We start from the raw sequence: 19482 nt of genomic DNA, 5'->3' as shown, positions 1-19482 counted from the left end.
ACAGCCTTCTTGTCTTTTCATATAAAATTCCTACTTCTTTTCATTATGCCATGAAAAAACTAGTGGAGTATATTAATCCTAGTTATTAGTGCCTGATTGTTGATTGGGGTCTTGCCATATGGAGCCTGTGCATTCCTTTTCACAGGATCCTTAATGCCTGCCTCATCAGTCTTTTACCCACCTAATCTGGGAGATCCTTGTAGGCAGATTATGAGTACATACACAGTACAATGCCTAGTATATAGTGTAGGCGTAGGAAACGTCTAACTCCAAGGCTTACTAGCTGACACTGAAGATAAAATGATGGGTAAAGGGTGGGCAGTAGAGCTGCAAGCACCACTTACCCTTCCGGTTCATCCCCATCTGGAGGCATTTGAGCAGGCGGCAGTACTGGCACCTGTTCCTCTGCTTCCGAGACATGACACAGTTCTTGTCACGAGTGCACCGGTATACCCGCTTGTTGCAAATGCTCCGCTTGAAAAACCCTTTGCAGCCCTCACAGGAGATGATTCCATAGTGTAAGCCTGTGGCACGGTCGCCACAAATAAGACAGGTTCGTTGTTCAGCGCGATCATCTGGAACAGAAACTGAATACGTGAAAGTTAGAGCATAGTGGAAATGATGACTTTAAGCCTGCAGTTCTGAAAGAAGCAACCCTGGGTAGATCCTGAACATAACCTTCTCCAGGCTAACTGGCAGAGGTGGCATCTTGCTGTAGGAACAGACTCCTTCATCTACCTGTAGTTTCCACAAACAAAGCCTAACTGAAAATAGAACTCATGTTCTCTGAGTTTCATCATCACTTAAGAGTATCCAAATCAGAAATGTGGAAGGCTTCTCCCTCTCCCTTACTTTCTTTAGTGGTAGCCTACCACTTCTACCCTGTAGGAAGGTGGTAAGGATTACTTATCATGTATCTAAGTGTCCAGCATATGGTATACACCCAATAAATGACAGTTATAATCATTAACCAGTGAAGAAGCTTCCATGCTCAACTATACCTCAATTAAAACAAAAAACAGAAAAAAAAGAAACCTCCTGGAAAGATTCTGATCAGAGGCCAAGGCAGAAGACCAGAGATTTGAACTGCACTCAGTAATAAGCAAGGTATAAGGACACAGCCCTCAAAATTAAAGATCCTTAGTTGTACCCTAGTTCCGGCACTTAGCAGGTAGGTGAACGTGGGCAAATTAACTCTGAGCTGTTTCTCTCATCTGTAAAATGGGGATTTTACTGTCATCTATATAACACAGATAAAATACTAAAGCACAGTTATTTTATTAAACACTGTGCATTTTTATAAAATACTCGCATATATATTTATATATATTGAGTTTATATTATATAAAATACTCAAACACAGTATATGGTGCCTGGGCTACCATAGACAGTTAATGAAGAGAAGAGAAGTCGCTCAGTCGTGTCCGACTCTTTGCGACCCCATGGACTGTAGCCTACCAGGCTCCTCCCTCCATGGGATTCTCCAGGCAAGAGTACTGGAGTGGGTTGCCATTTCCTTCTCCAGGGGATTTTCCCGACCCAGGGATCGAACCCTGGTCTCCTGCATTCCAGGCAGACACTTTAACCTCTGAGCTACCAGATAGCTATTATTTTCATTATCATCCAAACAGGTTCACACTTAAAGTGATAGTAACATTCCAGAAAAGTATGTGAAGGGAATGTTAAAGAAGGGCATAGATATAGAGAAAGGAGGAGGCTGGCATTTACACAGCCTTTATTATTTGCCAAATTTGAGATACGTCTTTATGATCCCCATTTGTAGTAGGCTAGATAAAGGCCATTCAAAGATATCAGGTCCTAATACCTGGAACCTGTAAATGTTATAAGAAAAAAAAGTCTTTGCAGATATGATCACACCAAGGGCAGATTATAAAAGTGGGCCCTACTTGCAATTACTTTTTTTGTTTTTTTTCCCCCTCACAAGGCATGTGGAATCTTCATTCCCCAACCAGGGATCAAATCCGCATCCCTTGAACTGAAAGTGCAGACACAGTCTTAACCACTGCATCACCAGGAAGTCCCCACATGGTTTTTTAAAATTTATTTTATTGAAGTATAGTTGATCAGTTTTGTGTTAATTTCTGCTGTACAGCAAAGTGATTCAGTTATGCAGATGTACACTCTTTTTCACATTCTTTCGTACTGTGGTTTGTCAGATATTGAGCATAGCTCCTTGTGTTGTGCAGCAGGACCTTGTTTACCCATTCTATACGTAGTAGTTTGCATCTGCTAATCTCAAATACCCAATCCATTCTTCCCCTACCCTCCAACCACATGTGTCTTCTCTACGCCTACCACATATGTTTTTATAAGAGAGACTAGAGGGAGACTTGATACAGATAGCAGAGGACGCGCACATGCAGGAGCGCACACATGTGTACAGGGGAAGGTGATGTGAAGACAGAGGGAAACGCTGGCCAGAAGCCAAGGACTAACCAGCAGCCACTACAAGCTCAAAGAGGCAAAGAATGGATTTTCCCTCAGAACCTCTAAAGAAAGTGTGGCTCTGCCCACACCTTCATTTCAGCTTACTGACTCTGGATTTCTGGCTTCTAGAACTGTGAAAGAATAAATTTTTATCATTTTAAGCCACCCAGTTTCTGGTAATTTTTAACAGCAACAAAGGAAACTAATACATTTTTTTTTCATACAAGGACACAGATCTATTAAGATTCTTGCTCAGAGTCACACAGCAAATAGCAGGTATGCAGAGAAAAGCAGATATATGAGACTACACAGCTAGGGAAATAGGGAAAGACATACAAAAAGGGGAATTGCCTAGGTTTTTTGAACAGTTCCTAGTTATAGACCTTTCTAAGTCTTTCTGAGACCTGTATTCACTTCCTAACTTGGGTCAAATTGATAAACATGGGAATATCAGTTTCTATAACACAATCCTTCCTTAAGCTAACTTAAATGTGTTTATATTATTTGCAGCTAAAAGAAACTTCACTAAGATTTCCTATAAAGTGTTCCTGGTATAATAAACATTTCTTTTCTTTTCCTTTAAAGAATGCAAAGTAAGCTCAAGGAAAACATTAGAGCAAAGTTACAATAGCAAATTAAAAAACTAAACCAGGCAAGGCCAAATAGGCCAATGAATGGCATGACCACAGCACTGTCTGTGAGATGAAACCTCTTTTTTTTTTTGAGATAAAAACCTCTTAAGAGTGCTGGGCTTGAACTGCTGAAGGGGCTTAGAAATAGGCCATGGAATACTGTCAGGAAATCATGATTGGCTATGGAGAATCTAAATTTTCTAATTTTAAAGTTGTCAATATTCTATTATATGCATACATTAAAATATATACAAGAACTCTGCGAGAATAGACTTTAAAATGGTTATAATTAATCAATATCTGTAAGAACTACACCTCATGGATATGATTTCACTGAACACCTACAACTAGGCAGTGTGCTTTCTTTGTGTCGTGTCATGTAATTCTCATAATCCCAAAGATGAGTACAACTGTTATCATTATTTTGTAAATGAATACATTTAGAGATCTCCAAAAAAGTTAAGTAACTAGTCCATTTAGGAAGTGGCTGAGCTTCATCTGCCAGTCTCAGGACTGGAGATCAATAATATCTTCATAAAGCACTTGCAGGCATTCTGTGCAGCATCTGGATGGATCCAGGAGCAAAGGGCCCCCAGAACAATCAAAGACAGACCTTTTAAGAATCTGCTCATGTCTTGTAACATGCTTGTTCTTTTCATAAGCGTTAAAAAGGCCACACTGACATCAAAGACTAGAGGGAGATATTTCTCCACTGATGGGTGCAGTGACTAGATTCTCTTGGGGTCCTCTGACTGCTTTCTCTGGTCATAGCTTTTCTTATTGCCATGTTTTGCTTCTATAAACCCTTGTCTATGCCACAGACTAGGAAACCAACTCAGACGGAAGCTTCTCAAACATAAAAGAGAAAGGCCCTCTTCCAATCAAACTCGTAGCCCTTCAAAGAAGCATTTGGCAAATCTCTCTCATAGCACGTTGGGAAAGATCATAACAACAGAAGAGTGAGTGTTACTTCCTCAGTCCTGTCCGAGCCCATGGACTATAGCTCACCAGGCCCCTCTGCCATAGAATTCTCCAGGCAAGAATACTGGAGTGGATAGCCATTTCCTTCTCCAGGGGAATCTTCCAACAAAGGGTCTGAACCTGGGTCTCCAGCATTGTGGGCAGATTCTTTATGGTCTGAGCCACCAGGGAAGCGGGCAATAACAGAAGAAGCTATTGTTAACTGAGCACTTGGGTGTAGGCTCTCAGCCAAGCACGTAACACATGTTATTGTGCTGAATCACCACCACAAACCTAAATGAGGTACCCTACTTTACAGGTGAAGAAACTCATGAAGCTCATGAGGTGATATCACTTTTCAACAGTCACCCAGCCAGTAAGAAAGGGAGCTAGGGCTGGGATCCCCAAAGTCTATGCACCTAACTAACATACTCTGTGGCCAAAGCAAGCCAAATTTATTCAGTCTATGCAAGTAAGTCAGGCCTTTCTCCTCTTGAAAAACAAACACACAAAAGCTAAAAAGCCAATGTTTTACTTTGTAAATGAATAAACATAAGCAAAATGTCCCTAAATGGTTCTTGGCCAGATGTCAGATAGGTTTTTGCAACTCTTATTCTTATAAAGGACTTGAAGGGTATTTAAAGCATGTTTACATTCCTTATCTCACCTGTACCAAGACCAGGGCAAGGATTATTTTTATCTTGTAGATATGGGAAAAAAATATTCGGTTGTGTACCATGCAATGTTCAAGAAGTTTTTACATGTACTATTTATTCATCATAATGACTGTGAGAGGTATCATTATCTTCATATAGCCAGGAATCTTGGAGTTAGAAGGGGCCTTTCAAGTTGTCTTGAACAAGTTGACCTGAGGCATGCATTCCCTCTATGATATTCCTAGACAAGGGGTTAGTTACCCCATACTCTACTTGCACATCTCCAGCGGCTCAATAAGGTACTTCATTCCATTCATTCCATTTTAGATGGTTTTAATGGTTCAAAAGTTTTACTTTACATTGAGCCAAAGTCTGTTAACCTGAAGCCTTCCTCATTGCCTTGAGTCATGTGCTTGCGGGCAAAAAATGTATGTATAACCTAGCCTAATTCATAAACCAATCATTCACTTAAAGATAAATGGAGTTCCTAACTGAATTCTTTTATTTCTTAGTCTTAATCATATAGTATCAAAATTTCTCATAAAACCAAGTAACCAGAACTGAATGGTTTGTTCTCCTTAATTTAAGGCTCAATTAGTCTTATATATCTGCAGCTATCAATCAGCAAACACCAGTAAACACATACAATTTTATAATTATTGATGATATAATGCTATAAAAATGATACACATTTTATAATGGGAAAAATGAAGCTTAAAGAGGTGAGTGAGTGAGTGTGTGAATGAAAGTCATTCAGTCATGTCCGACTCTTTGCGACCCCGTGGACTATACAGTCCATGGCATTCTCCAGGCCGGAATATTGTAGTGGGTAGCCTTTTTCTTCTCCAGGGGATCTTCCCAATCCAGGGCCGAACACAGGTCTCCTGCATTGCAGGTGGATTATTTACCAGCTGAGCCACAAGGGCAGCCCAGCTTAAAGAGGTAACGAAATTTAATTGGTTATATATAGCCAGGAGTGAAACTGAAATCAGAATTCAAAAACTTCTGAGACTACTGTATTTCCAGTCCCCCTATACTTAATTCACATCTGGTTTACAGAAATCTAAATCCTGAAGTATGTATCAAGTATACCATTAATATATGTCTTTCATAGTCCTTTCCTGAGAAAAGTAGGATTTCTTGAACCCAAGAGTTGGACTTTACATTTGTCTTTGATCAATTTTATCTTTATATAAGAAATTCCATATATCATTCTGGTCTGTGGAACTCTGGGGATCTGGCCACCTGGTACATTAGTTATTTTACCCTCCTCCTTTTTACCTTGTATGGTTAATACTAGATAATATTCATTCCTAACTTTAAAACAATATTCAACAGAAAGTGGCCTCAGGCAAGTTGTTGGAGCCTCTTCTCAACGTGACTTAAGCAAATTAACCAACTGGAAACAGTTGTTCAACTAGTTCTGTCTGTTAATTAGCCAGACACCCTAGTCTGGCTTGCATTTCTCTATCTTATACATGATACCATGAATGACTGCTAGATGCCTCACTGAAATTTCAGATTCATTATATCTACAGTATTCTTTCACTAGTGAGCTACCATAAAGCAGATGGTTCACAAACATTTAGCACTCTTAAGCTATTAATTCAATGTTCTTAACCTGTGTTAGTCTACCTGAAAATACAATGGGAAGAAAATCAGCCAAATAAGCACTTCAAAATGGAGACTATGGGAACATAACCAGTATTTTACAGTAATTTTAAATGGAGTATAATCTACAAAAATATTGAATCACTCACTATGTTGTATATGTGAAACTAATACTGGAAATCAATTATACTTCAATAAATAAATAAATAAATAAATAAATGAAAGCAACAGAAACAACAGCACCAAAGAAGAGAGTATGCTGCTTGGTAACTATAGTGCTCAATAAGATAAGAGACAGAGTTGTTGATGAAAATCTGAGGGTTTAAAATATGATAGGTATTCGAAACTCTGACAAGGGAGTTTGCTATCTACACAAATAGCAATGGGTTAAATAATAGTGTAGGAAAGAGAAGACTCTTATTAACTTACAGGGAAATGGAATGCTTGCCTTGATCAGGAATACTAGAAGGTGGAAGGGCTCAGACTGTGTACTCTAAAAATACCACTTCATGTGAACAGGAGCCAGGACTCCTAAGAAAAACAGCTGTTTCAGGTTTGAGGCAGAATATATAGAAGATGCCTTTCATACTGTTCATGGGGTTCTCAAGGCAAAAATACTGGAGTGGAATGAGCAGACCTTACAATCAGCTGGCAAAAGAAAAGAAGTGAAAGGAAAAGGAGAAAGGGAAAGATACACCCAATTGAGTTTAGAGTTCCAGATAAGAGCAAGGAGAGATAAGAAAGCCTTAAGTGAACAATGCAAAGAAATAGAGGAAAACAACAGAATGGTAAAGACTAGATATCTCAAGAAAATTAAGAGATACCAAGGAAACATTTCATGCAAAGATGGGCACAATAAAGGACAGAAATGGCAAAAACCTAACAGAAGCAGAAGAGATTAGAAAAAGGTGCCCCCCCCCAAAAAAAAGAAGAAAAAGAAGAAGAGGTGGCAAGAATACACAGAAAAACTATACAAAAAAGATCCTCATGACCCAGATAACCACAATGGTGAAGTCACTCACCTAAAGCCAGACATCTTGGAATGTGAAGTCAAGTGGGCCTTAGGAAGCACTACTACACAAAGTTAGTGAAGGTGATGGAATTTCAGCTGAGTTACTTCAAATCCTAAGAGGATGCTGTTAAAGTGCTACACTCAATATGCCAACAAATTTGGAAAACTCAGCAGTGGCCACGGGACTGGAAAAAGTCAGTTCTTATTCCAATCCTAAAGAAGGGCAATGCCAAAGAATGTTCAAACTACCATACAATTGAGCTCATTTCACATGCTAGCCTGGTAATGCCCAGAATCCTTCAAGCAGTACATGAACTGAGAACTTCCAGATGTTCAAGCTGGATTTAGAAAAGGCAGAGGAACCAGAGATCAAAATTGCCAACATCTGCTGGATCACAGAAAAAGTAAGGGAATTCCAAATAAACATCTAGTTCTGTTTCGATGACTATGCTAAAGCCTTTGACTGTGGATCACAACAAATGGTGGGAAATTCTTAAAGAGATGGTAGTACCAGACCACCTTACCTGTCTCCTGGGAAACCTGTATGCAGGTCAAGAAGCAACAGAATCAGACATGGAACAATGTACTGGTTCAAAATTGGGAAAGGAGTACATCAAGGCTGTATATTGTCACCTTGCTTATTTAACTTAAATTCAGAGTATGTCATGGGAAATGCCAGGCTGGATGAAGCACAAGCTGGCATCAAGATTGCAGTGAGAAATATCAATAACCTCAGATATGCAGATGACACCACCCTTATGGCAGAAAGTGAAGAGGAACTAAAGAGCCTCTTGATGAAGGTAAAAGAGGAGAGTGAAAACACTAAGATCATGGTATCCAGTCCCATCATTCATGGCAAACAGATGGGGAAAATGTGGAAACAGTGACAGAGTTCATTTTCTTGGGCTCCAAAATAATTGCAGACAGTGACTGTGGCCATGAATTTAAAAGACACTTGCTCCTTAGAAGGAAAGTTATGACAAACCTAGGCAGCATATTCAAAAGCAGAGACATTACTTTGCCAACAAAGGTCCGTACAGTCAAAGCTATGGTTTTTCCAGTAGTCAGGTACAGATGTGAGAGCTGGACCATAAAGAAGGCTAAGTGCCAAAGAACTGATGCTTTTGAATTATGGTGACGGAGAAGACTCTCAACAGTCCCTTGGACAGCAAAAAAAAATCAAACCTAAAGGAAATCAACCCTGAATATTCACTGGAAGGACTGATGCTGAAGCTGACACTCCAATAACTCTGGCTACCTGATACAAAGACCCTGATGCTGGGAAAGCTTGAAGGCAGGTGGAGAATCAGGCGACAGAAGATGAGATGGTTGGATGGCATCACTGATTCAATGGATATAAGTTTGAGCAAATTCTGGGAGATAGTGATAGCAAATTCTGCGAAGTCTGGCGTGGTGCAGTCCACGGGGTTGCAAAGAGTCAAACATGACTTAACGACTGAACAACAACAATACAAAAGCTGAAGTCTTGTACTACCCAAGACTAACAATGGGGTCATGTCAAAAGGATACAGGGAGCAACACAAAAGCCTCCCACTGGCCTAAAAGGAAGACTATCATCAAAAATAATGACTATGGCAATGGATTAAAACACTTCAAATATCAAAATCAATTCATTTATAATAATATTAAAACAGAAAACCTCATTAGTTACCACTGGAGGATGCTATGATACCAACTCGTTATTCTGAAAATTGATGAATAAAGGGAAAAAATCAAACAGTGAAGTAAAAACTGTTGGAATCTTCCTCTCTTGCTCCTTTTGCCAAGAGTAAGAGAAGAGAGGAGGGTGGAAACTAAGAGTTTTTAGAAACGTTAAGCTTTAATTGAGAAGACTGGAATTAGGTAAACAGATTTGCCTGGTGTCAAGGGATCAAGCTTTGGGTGGGGAGGTAGAGTTGAGCTTAAGGCCCATGGCAAGGTAAGTCTCAACTCAAAGATGGAAAGGAAAGAGACAACTGTCAGCTCTACAAAATCTTCTAAGCAGAGGCAGTAGAATATAGAGATTAAGAAGTTGGTCTGTACAGTCAGAATCCTTGGGCTTGAATAATCTAGGGTCTGTGACTTGCTAGCTGTGTGACTTTGGAAAGCTTCTTAAACCTTGCCAGAGGTGCCTCAGTTTCTTTTCTTTAAAATGTGGATCAGATTCCCTTCTTCAAGGAATTGTTGTGAGAATCAATGAATTAACAGATTACCTATAAATAACATGGAGCTCTAGCTTCCTCATGGTCTGTATTAGAATGAAACAGCTTTACAAACTGACAATATTGTTGACTGTCTTTTTCTATTTTTAACTTAAAAAATTCCACTAACACAAAGGAGTATTCAGTCAGTCTGGTGGCAAAGTAAGATAATAACAGATTTCATAGAGGAGCAAGTTCTAATGTATGACTCTCAGTTAGACAAGTGAAAGCAGAAGAGGGCATAAACAGAAGAAACAACTGGTATATAATGTCTTAACTTTGGTGCTAGACACCAGTAACTTGGGTTTTCCTCAAAACAATCTCATTCGCTTTTAAAATAGCCAGTACAGTCCACTAAGCTTCAGCAAGACTATCGAGTTACCCACAAATATCTGCAGATAAATCAATTTATGTCCTACCCTTCTTTATGTAAAACAGTGACAATCTGCCCACAATTTTTTTCCTGCAAAATGTTCTCAAGGAGGCTTGCCGGTCACTTATGAGAAATAAATGCAACCAGTCATTCAGTCACTAAGTTGTGCCTGACTCTTTATGACCCCATTGACTGCAGCAAACCAGGCTCCTTTTTTTTTTTTTTTAATAGAATTAGATCATTTTATTATTGAGCAAAAAAAAAATCACAATGCATGCAAGTTACTCAAAAGTGACCGTAAATCTATTATGGATTTTCAGTTCTGGAAATTACTTAGTCTAGAATTAAAGATTCAGTTGTTACACCTCATCTAAATTTTAATAAACAGAAGCAGTTTTTCAATTCGTGTTACACTGAGTTACATCAAGTTTACTCATACCATCTTTTTCATAATTTTTTATCAAGTTTACTCTGATATCCCTATTTTCAAAATTTATCAGCCTTACTCCAATATTGTTCCTGATAATTCTTTATCAATACTTCCTATTTGCCTCTGCCAGTAAATCTAGGATGTATGATCAGTGACATGCTTCGACATTCTTCAGTAATGTTTCCCACCTGTGAAAGAAGCCAGATGGAAAAGATTACATACTATATGATTTCATTTATGTGAAACTTTCAGAGAAGGCAAATAATTTTAAGTTGATTTATAATTGATTCCCTGGTGGCTCAGACGGTAAAGCATCTGCCCGCAAAGCGGGAGACCCAGTTCGATCCCTGGGTCGGGAATATCCCCTGGAGAAGGAAATAGCAACCCACTCCAGTACTCTTGCCTAGAAAATTCCATGGATGGAGGAGCCTCAAACCAGGCTCCTTTGTACTCTACTGTCTCCCAGAATTTGCTCAAATTCATGTCCACTGAGTCAGTGATGCTATCTAACCATCTCATCCTCTGCTGCCCCCTTCTTTTACCTTCAATCTCTCCCAGCATCAGAGCCTTTTCCAGTGAGTTGGCTGTTATCAGGTTACCAAAGTACTGGAGTTTCAGAAACAGTCCTTCCAATGAATATTCAGGGTTGATTTCCTTTAGAATTGACTGGTTTGACCTCCTTGCTGTCCAAGATACTCTCAAAGAGTCTTCTATTGAAGACTCACCACAATTTGAAAGCATCATTTCTTCAGTGCTCAGCTTTCTTTATGATCTCCTCTCACATTCATATGTGACTACTGGAAAAACCGTGTGTGTGTGTGTGTGTGTGTGTGTGTGTAAAAACCGTGTGTGTGTGTGTCTACTGGAAAAAACGTGTGTGTGTGTGTCTGTATTCTTTAAAGACCTTTGTTGGCCAAGTGCCGTTGTTGGCCAAGTGCCATCTCTGCTTTTTAATAAGCTGTCTAGGTTTGTCATAGCTTTCCTTCCAAGGAGCATGTGTCTTTTACTGTCATGGCTGCAGTCAGCATCTGCAGTGATTTTAGAGCCCAAGAAAATAAAATATGTCATTGCTTCCATTTTTTCCCCTTCCATTTGCCATGAAGTGAAAGGACAGATGCCACGATCTAAATTTTTTTAATGCTGAGTTTCAAGCCAGCTTTTTCACTCTTTCACCCTCATCAAGAGATTCTTTAGTTCCTCTTCACTTTCTGCCATTAGACTGGTTATCATCTGCATATCTGAGGTTGTTGATATTTCTCCTGGCAATCTTGACTCCAGCTTGTGATGCATCCAGCATCGCATTTCTCACGATGTACTCTGCCTATAAGTTTAAACAAGCAGTGACAATACCTGCCTAGTCGAACTCCTTTCCCAGTTTGGAACCAGTTTGTTGTTTCATGTCCAGTTCTAACTGTTATTTATTGACCTGCATACAGGTTTCTCAGGAGGCAGCTAAGGTGGTCTGGTATTCCCATCTCTTTAAGAATTGTCCACAGTTTGTTGTGATCCACAGTCAAAGGCTTTAGCACAGTCAATGAAGCAGAGTTGATGGTTTTCTGGCTTTGAAAAGTGAAAGTGAAGTCGCTCAGTTGTGTCCGACTCTTTGCGACCCCATGGACTGTAGCCTACAAGGTTCCTCCAACCGTGGAATTTTCCAGGCCAAGAGTTCTGGAGTAGGTTGCCATTTCCTTCTCCAAGGGATCTTTCCCACCCAGGGATTGAACCTGGGTCTCCCAAATTGCAAGCAGATGCTTTTACCATCTAAGCCACCAGGGAAGTTCTTTGGCTGCACCTAAATATTGTATTTTGGACTCTCTTGTTGACTATGGGGGCTACTCCATTTCTTCTAAGGGATTCTTGCCCATTAGATATAATGGTCATCTCTGTTGTATTTGCCCATTTGTCCATTTTAGTTCACTAATTCCCAAGATGTCGATGTTCAATCTTGCCATCTCCTGCTTGACCACGTGCAATTTACCTTGATTCATGGATCTAATAGTCCCAGTTCCTATGCAGTATTGTTCTTTATAGCATCAGAGTTTACTTTCACCACCAGACACATTTACAACTGAGCATCATTTCTGCTTTGGCCCAGCCACTTCACTCTTTTTGGAGCTATTAGTAATTGTCCTCCACTCTTCCCCAGTAGCATACTGGACAACTTCCAACCTGGGAGGGCTCATCTTCCCTTCATACTGCTTATGGGGTTCCTGATACAAGAATACTGGAGTTGGTTGCCATTTCCTCTTCCAGTGGAGCATGATTTGTCAGAACCCTTCACTACGACCCATTCATCTTGGGTGGCCCTGCATTGCATGGCTTGTAGCTTCATTGAGTTATGCAAGACCCTTCACCATGACAAGGCTCTAAGATTCATGAAGGGGAAATGTAACCACACACGGGCATTATTACCAAGAAAGGTAACATGCTTTTCTTTGCTAAAGTCTTCCAAAATTTAGAAATAATCTTAACAATCTATTTTTAATCAGAAATTATTCTAGAGCAGGAAACAGGAACTATCATTAAATCTCATTTCTTCACATGTTAAATAACACTCTGGCGTAGAGAGGGAAGGGCTGATGGAGAGTTCAGTTAGGGTCTCTATGGACACTGATTAATCTTTAGAAGTAGAAATGTCAAGTTCCAGATCCATAAAGAGATCTATAAAATGAAGCCATCTTTGTTGTTGTTGTTTAGTCGCTAAGTCACGTCTGACTCTTTTGTGACCCCAAGGACTATAGCCAGATAGGCTCCTTTGTCACTGGAATTTTTCAGGCAAGAACACTGGAGTAGGTTGCCATTTCTTCCTCCAGGGAATCTTCCCAGGCCAGGGACAGAACCTGCGTTTTGTGTCTCCTGCATTGGCAAGCAGGTTCTTTACCTCTATGGCTCCTGGGAAGCCCCTATCTAAAGAAACCTATACCAAATATCATACTTAATGGTGAAAAGCTTAAAAAAAAACAACAACAAACCTTTTCTTTGAGATTTTAAGACAAGGATGGTCCATTATCAATACTTATATTCAATACTGTACTGGAGGCTCTAATCAGCACAGTAAAATAAGAAACACACAAAAACTAACTATATTTCTATCCTAGTCACAAACAAATTAAATGTAAAAAGATACCATTTATAATGGCATCAAAAAATGTAAAATACCTAGGATGTAAATCTAATCAAGACACAAGATCTCTATAGAAAAATTTTAACGTACTTATTTAATAAACTATTTCTAAGATAAACTGAAAAAGATTCCAGTAAATGGAGAGGTATTGATGCTAGTAGATTGGAAGAGTTACTATTAAGATCTACAGACTTAGTAAAACTCCATTCAACATCCCAAGCTGAAGCTCCAATACTTTGGCAAGAATAGACTCATCAGAAAAGACCCTGATGCCGGGAAAGATTGAAGGCTGGAGGAGAAGGGGATGACAGAGGATGAGATGGTTGGGTAGTATCATGAACTCAATGGACAGGAATATGAGCAAGCTCCAGGCGAAGGGAAAGGACAGGGAAGCCTGGTGTGCTGTAGGCCATGTGGTCGCAAAGAGTCGGACACAACTGAGTGACTGAACAACAACAACATCCCAACTGTGTGTGTGTGTCTGTGTGTGTGTAACCTGACAAGCAAATTCTAAAATGTGCATGGATATGCAAAAGAACAAAAACAGTGCAAATATTAAGAAAAATAAGATGACTTGACCTACCATATTCATTTTAAAGCTATAGTAATTAAGATATGTTTTACCGGCTCACAAGTAGACAAACAGACCAAAAGAACTGAATGGAGAATCCTACGATATAGAATCCTACAATATAATCATAAACATATGGATATTTAACCTATTAGTGGCACTGCAGAGCAGTGAGGAAAATACAGTTTTCAATGAACAATGTTGGAACAATTAAATGTTTATGTGGGGAAAAAAATGAGACATGATCCTACCTCACATCATGTAAAATACTGAATTCCAAGGAGAATATCAAACCCAAATATCAAAAGCAAAATAATACACCACTAAGATAAAGCACTAATATAAAGGAAAACATTGGTAAAATTAGACTACAGTAAAATGAAGAACTTCAAGACAGTGATAAGGCAAACCACGGTATGAAAATAGACATATGTAGTCAATACAACCTACAGAGAGCTTACATCCAAAATATAGAAAACTCCTATACATCAATAAGAAAGAAGCAATGCAGGAGAAAGCTCAACAAGAGACGTGACCAGACATTTTCACAAAGGAGGCTACAGATTTTATCCTACTGATAAAAGGCTACTGAGATTTTTAAATAATGCTATGTCTGGGTCAAAGCAGTATTTTAGAAATATTAATTTCACAATGATGTGCAGATTGCCACAAGATGGACGGCATGAGCATCTACGTAACAGGAATGGTAACAATCAAATGGCCAGACTAAAGTGAAAAGAAAGTGTAGGGGCCCTAGAGATGGCTTGTTGACTGACTAGATTCCAGAGCTGGGATAAGGACAGGATGAGATGGCAAAGTGATTAAAAAATGAACTCAAGGTGTTAAACGAAGGTGGTTGTGAGAAATGTGATATCACTAATAGAGTAAAGCAAAAGCTGAGTGAGAGACAAAAATCAATCGCTTTAGTTTAAGAGAAGATGCTGGGGGAGAGTCAAGGAGAAGGTTTCTAAAGGCAATTATTTACAGGACAATCGTTAAGGCAAGAATGAAGGATGAGGGAGTCATCAATACATGGGAGAGTTGACACTGCGGCAACGGATTAGAAATTTAAGGAGGAGGAAGGGCGTGTGTGGAGAAGCAGCTGTGCTGTGTGCTACGTCACTTCACTCGTGTCCAGCTCTTTGCAACCCCGTGGACTATAACCCACCAGGCTCCTGTCCATGGGATTCTCCAGGCAAGAATACTGGAGTGGGTTGCCATTTCCTTCTCCAGGGATCTTCCCAACCCAGGAATTGAACCTGCATCTCTTATGTCTCCTGTACTGGCAGGTGGGTTCTCTACCACTAGCACCACCTGGCAAGCCAGAGAAGCAGCCAGGAGGGTCAAATGAAGACACAGAGAAGGGAAGGGAAGTTAGGGAAAGAAAGTGAGGTGACATGCTCAAAGAAGAAAAAGGTAGAATACAGATTCATGATTATGAGAAATATAAGGGACAAAAAAAGGTCTCACAAAGAAGAGAACACTGTCAAACACAATGCAGGTCAAAAAGTGTGAGGAGAAAAGGCTCAAAGGTCACTGGTGAGAAGTTTCAGTAACTGGTTAGAACAAAAATCAGATTCAGTTAAAAACATGTGAGTGGTAAAGAAATAAAATAAGCAGTATCACTCCGTTCAAGAATGATGGGTCAGATGGTAAAGAGTTTGCCTGCAATGCCAGAGACCCAGGTTCTATCCCTGGGTTGGGAAGATCCCCTGGAAGAGGGCATGCAACCCACTCCAGTATTCTTGCCTGGAAAATCCCCCTGGACAGCTGAGCCTGGCAGGCTACAATCCATGGGGCTGCAAAGACTCAGACATGACAGAGAGAGTAAGCACAAGAATGATAGATAGAAAAAACTTTTGCAGGAAGAAGCAACAGATTTAAGCAGATGTTTATTTATTTTTCTTTTTAAAAATTTATTTAATTGGAGGTTAACTGCTTTACAGGCTTCCCTGGTGGCTCAGAGGTTAAAGCGTCTGCCTGCAGTGTGGGAGACCTGGGTTCGATCTCTGGGTCAGGAAGATCCTCTGGAGAAGGAAATGGGAATGCACTCCAGTATTCTTGCCTGGAGAATCCCATGGACGGAGGAGCCTGGTGGGCTACAGTCCATGGGGTTGCAAAGAGTCGGACACGACTGGGCGACTTCACTTCACTAACTGCTTTACAATGTTGTGCTGGTTTCTGCCATACATCAACATATTTTTTTAACTAGGAGAAATTCATATGCATTTAAAGAAGATAAACGTAAGAACAAAGGCTTTTAAAAAGGAGACTGTATGTCAGACATTTTCAAAATTAAAAAAATGAAGTGAAATGTAAAAAAAAATTTTAATTTTTCGTATGTATTTTAATTTTTATTAAGAAAAAGATAAAGGTACATGTTTTGGGTCAGAAAAGAAAAGTGACTTACCCAAGATCACATATCCAGTCAGTGATGAATCTGAATCTCAACCTTACTACTTTTCCAAAGACAGACTTTCCATTACAGCTAACTATCTCCTGTGGGGGTGGGGTACAGAAAGAGAAGCATGGCACATATAAAAACAGCCTCAGTGCTGCCACTGCCTTTAAAAAAGAAAAAGAAAAAGAAAAAAAAAAAACACCACCAAAGAAGCAATGAGAGTCACAACAAAGTCTGTGCAACTAGATGTATTCTTACCATGCTATGAGTGAGCACTGAGTACCTTCATATTAGCAACAGGGTCTACCTTAACTTGGTTAAATGCAGACCAAACACTGTTATCAAAATGCCTCTTACTCTCATGCGTCCACTCAGCCCTGCTGCTACACAAATACCTCCCCAATCTCACAAAGAACATTTTACCCATTCCAGTGGCTCAAGTTATGTAAATTACATTTGGAAACTGATTTTTATCAAAACCTGCTTTTCAGACTGTGATGAAGGCCAGATTCAGGAAATGGAGAGTACAGCTGCTCACTAGACTGTGATCAGCTGCACAGACTAAGTACTGACTGCACTCAGTTTTATAGGTTACCACTATCTGAAATGCAGGCTTCAGATGGTGTGGCAAAAAAGAAATTGGGAACAGGTACCCTAAAAATTTAATTTGTGAATATACAATTTAAACAGAAATAAGTAAAAATCATAGGATTTCTCCTCTACTAATATACTCTGCCTCCTCTACACATACCACTATAAAAATCCATCTGAGGCCACAGATGTAGTTTCACAAAGGACATTTCTAAAAAATGACATCAGTTGAATGAAAACAAGTGAGCAATTTACAAGACTGGTATTAACTGAATGGGAATTATCCTTCTAGGTCACTGAACAAAAGATGGGAAAAGGTCTGGAAACAAAGATGAAATGGTTCACAAATTATAATTAACTGAATGCCATAGAAGATAATTTAGGAAAAATATTACCCCATCACTCAACAGGTAGGAGGTAAGAACATAACATTTTAGACCAAAGTCCCTAGTTCCAACCAGTGTCTTATATGTAGCAATTTTTGAGCTAGGAATCAAGTTTCTACTTGCAATGAAAACAGTTTTCATGTTCATGCAAATTTAGATTTTCCATTTGGAGGAAAAAAGCCTAGAAGAGCTAGGTTTGTCCTATTTGGATTGTTAATGGGACTTTTCTTTTTTAAGGAATCCTTGCTTATTTAGGAAAAAAGAGATGGAGTCTGAGGCATCTTCTCTGAGGGGGTAAAAACATATATAGATAGATAGATATTTCATTAATAAACAACTCTGATCCACGCATTATAGCTCTAAACAAATGAGTAATTTTAAAATTGGAAGTATAAAGTAGACACTGATTCACTATTCAATAATCATTACTTCTTGCTTCAAATCATCTCCTGATATTTATTCACTAAATAAATATTTGAGAACTCCTCTGTGCCTCTGAAACTGTGAATTCTAAAAAGATGGCCTTGTTTTAGAAAAGCAGAAGCTGCTACTGCTCATCTGTGTGATAGTGGTGGTGATGAGGGTTGGATATTAAGTGAAGCAGTGGTGTTATACCACATGGATTCATAAGGATTGAGAGTAATTACTATGGCTCCTGATGCTTAAATATGGCTCCCTGTAATAAAAATATATTGATCTTGGGAACTTCCTGACAGTTCAGAGGTTAGGATTTGGTGCTTTCACTGAAGGGGCCCAGGTTCAATCCCTGGTTGGAAAATGAACAGCCTACCAGCTGTGTGGTACAGAAAAAAAAAAAAAAAAAAGGCAAACACAACCACCCCCAAACCAAAACAGACAAGCAAACAAAAAACACCATTCTCATCTTAATCAAGCTGTGGACACTGCTCAATCTGAACCAGCCTGCTCCCTCCCTATTTCTACGAAGAGTTTTGAGCCTTCAGAGTTTAATATCTCCAGTTTACAAAACTGACTTACACAGCACATGATTTCTACTGCCCTTACCACACTGTTCATCTGCCTTCTCCTCTGGACATGTTCCTGCCTGTAAGGGTCACATGAAAATCTGATGCTCCCAACAACCTAGTGTGGCTTGACGAGTAAATAACACAAGCGGTCTCTTTTCCCTACTCCCCTTTGTATACTTTTTTTTGGCTGTGCCGCACAGCTTGTGGGATCTTAGTTCCCTGACCAGGGATTGAACCTGGGCCCAAGGCAGTGATGTGGTGTAGAGTCTTAACCACTGGACCTGTATACTATGTTTTTAATGAGTACAAATCGGGTTTGTCACCTTTAGGGTAGCTGTAATGTCTTTTATAACAGTATATATTACATCCCTGTAAAAGATAATGGGTTAACACTATTGATCATTATAGTTCTGAGTATATAGTAACTCAAATCTCTCAGTCTTTTTTTTCATGTTTTGCTGGTAAGCTGCCTCATTCACATCCTGTAAATTGGGACTTGGTGCCAAATAAAAGACTGTTTATTGCCTTGTCTGAGTCACCCTGATGTTCCCGCCTATTAAGATGACATGAAACTTTCCCTCCTAGTTATATTTTTATGATTTTCCCAATTTTATTAAGACATAATTGACACACAGTATACCTGAAACTAACATAACGTTGTAAAATTAACTATACTTCAATATAAAGTAAAAAATTTTTTAAAAGACTCTTTTTCTATTCATTAAAGAAATACAACAGACCCCATTTCTGTTTGGAACATTCCCCCAGAGCACAAATGTACAACTTATTAGAACCATTTAACCAAGGCTTCTCCCTCTGTAGTATCTGGCAAGTTGTAACAAAGTTAAGTATGGTTATAGCATGCTCTCCCTAAATTTCAGAAGCAGTCATGTCCAGGCCTCCAGCTCTGGGGTGGACCCGTGCCCTTTTCTAGCAAAGTACATTAATCTCTTCAACATATTTGCAAGAGGAACACTGAAGGGAATGTGAAGAGGGCTCTCTTCTGCTCCTCAAGTGTAGGGATATGCAGTCACAGGCCAAGGCTCTCTCTGGTTCCTTTTGCATCTCAAATCAAGCAATATCTCTGTATTATGTGGGCC

General features: G+C 39.4%; 1 protein-coding gene across 5 annotated transcripts in view; it reads right to left on the bottom strand.

Moving 5' to 3' along the window:
- Positions 1 to 19482, bottom strand: part of NR6A1 (nuclear receptor subfamily 6 group A member 1) — a 216853-nt gene that overhangs the window by 36000 nt on the left and 161371 nt on the right. For 3 of the 5 annotated variants that reach the window (XM_069582499.1, XM_069582500.1, XM_069582503.1), the window contains one exon: positions 345 to 587. In XM_069582499.1, the coding sequence (XP_069438600.1) occupies positions 345 to 587 (243 nt within the window). The remainder of the gene's footprint in view (positions 1 to 344; positions 588 to 19482) is intronic. The other 2 variants (XM_069582501.1, XM_069582502.1) reach the window with 1 other exon arrangement.

The sequence above is a fragment of the Ovis canadensis genome, chromosome 3 (assembly GCF_042477335.2).
Source record: "Ovis canadensis isolate MfBH-ARS-UI-01 breed Bighorn chromosome 3, ARS-UI_OviCan_v2, whole genome shotgun sequence".
Lineage (NCBI taxonomy): Eukaryota > Metazoa > Chordata > Mammalia > Artiodactyla > Bovidae > Ovis > Ovis canadensis.
Note: the sequence above shows the minus strand (reverse complement) of the source record. Positions and strands in the feature narration are given on the sequence as shown.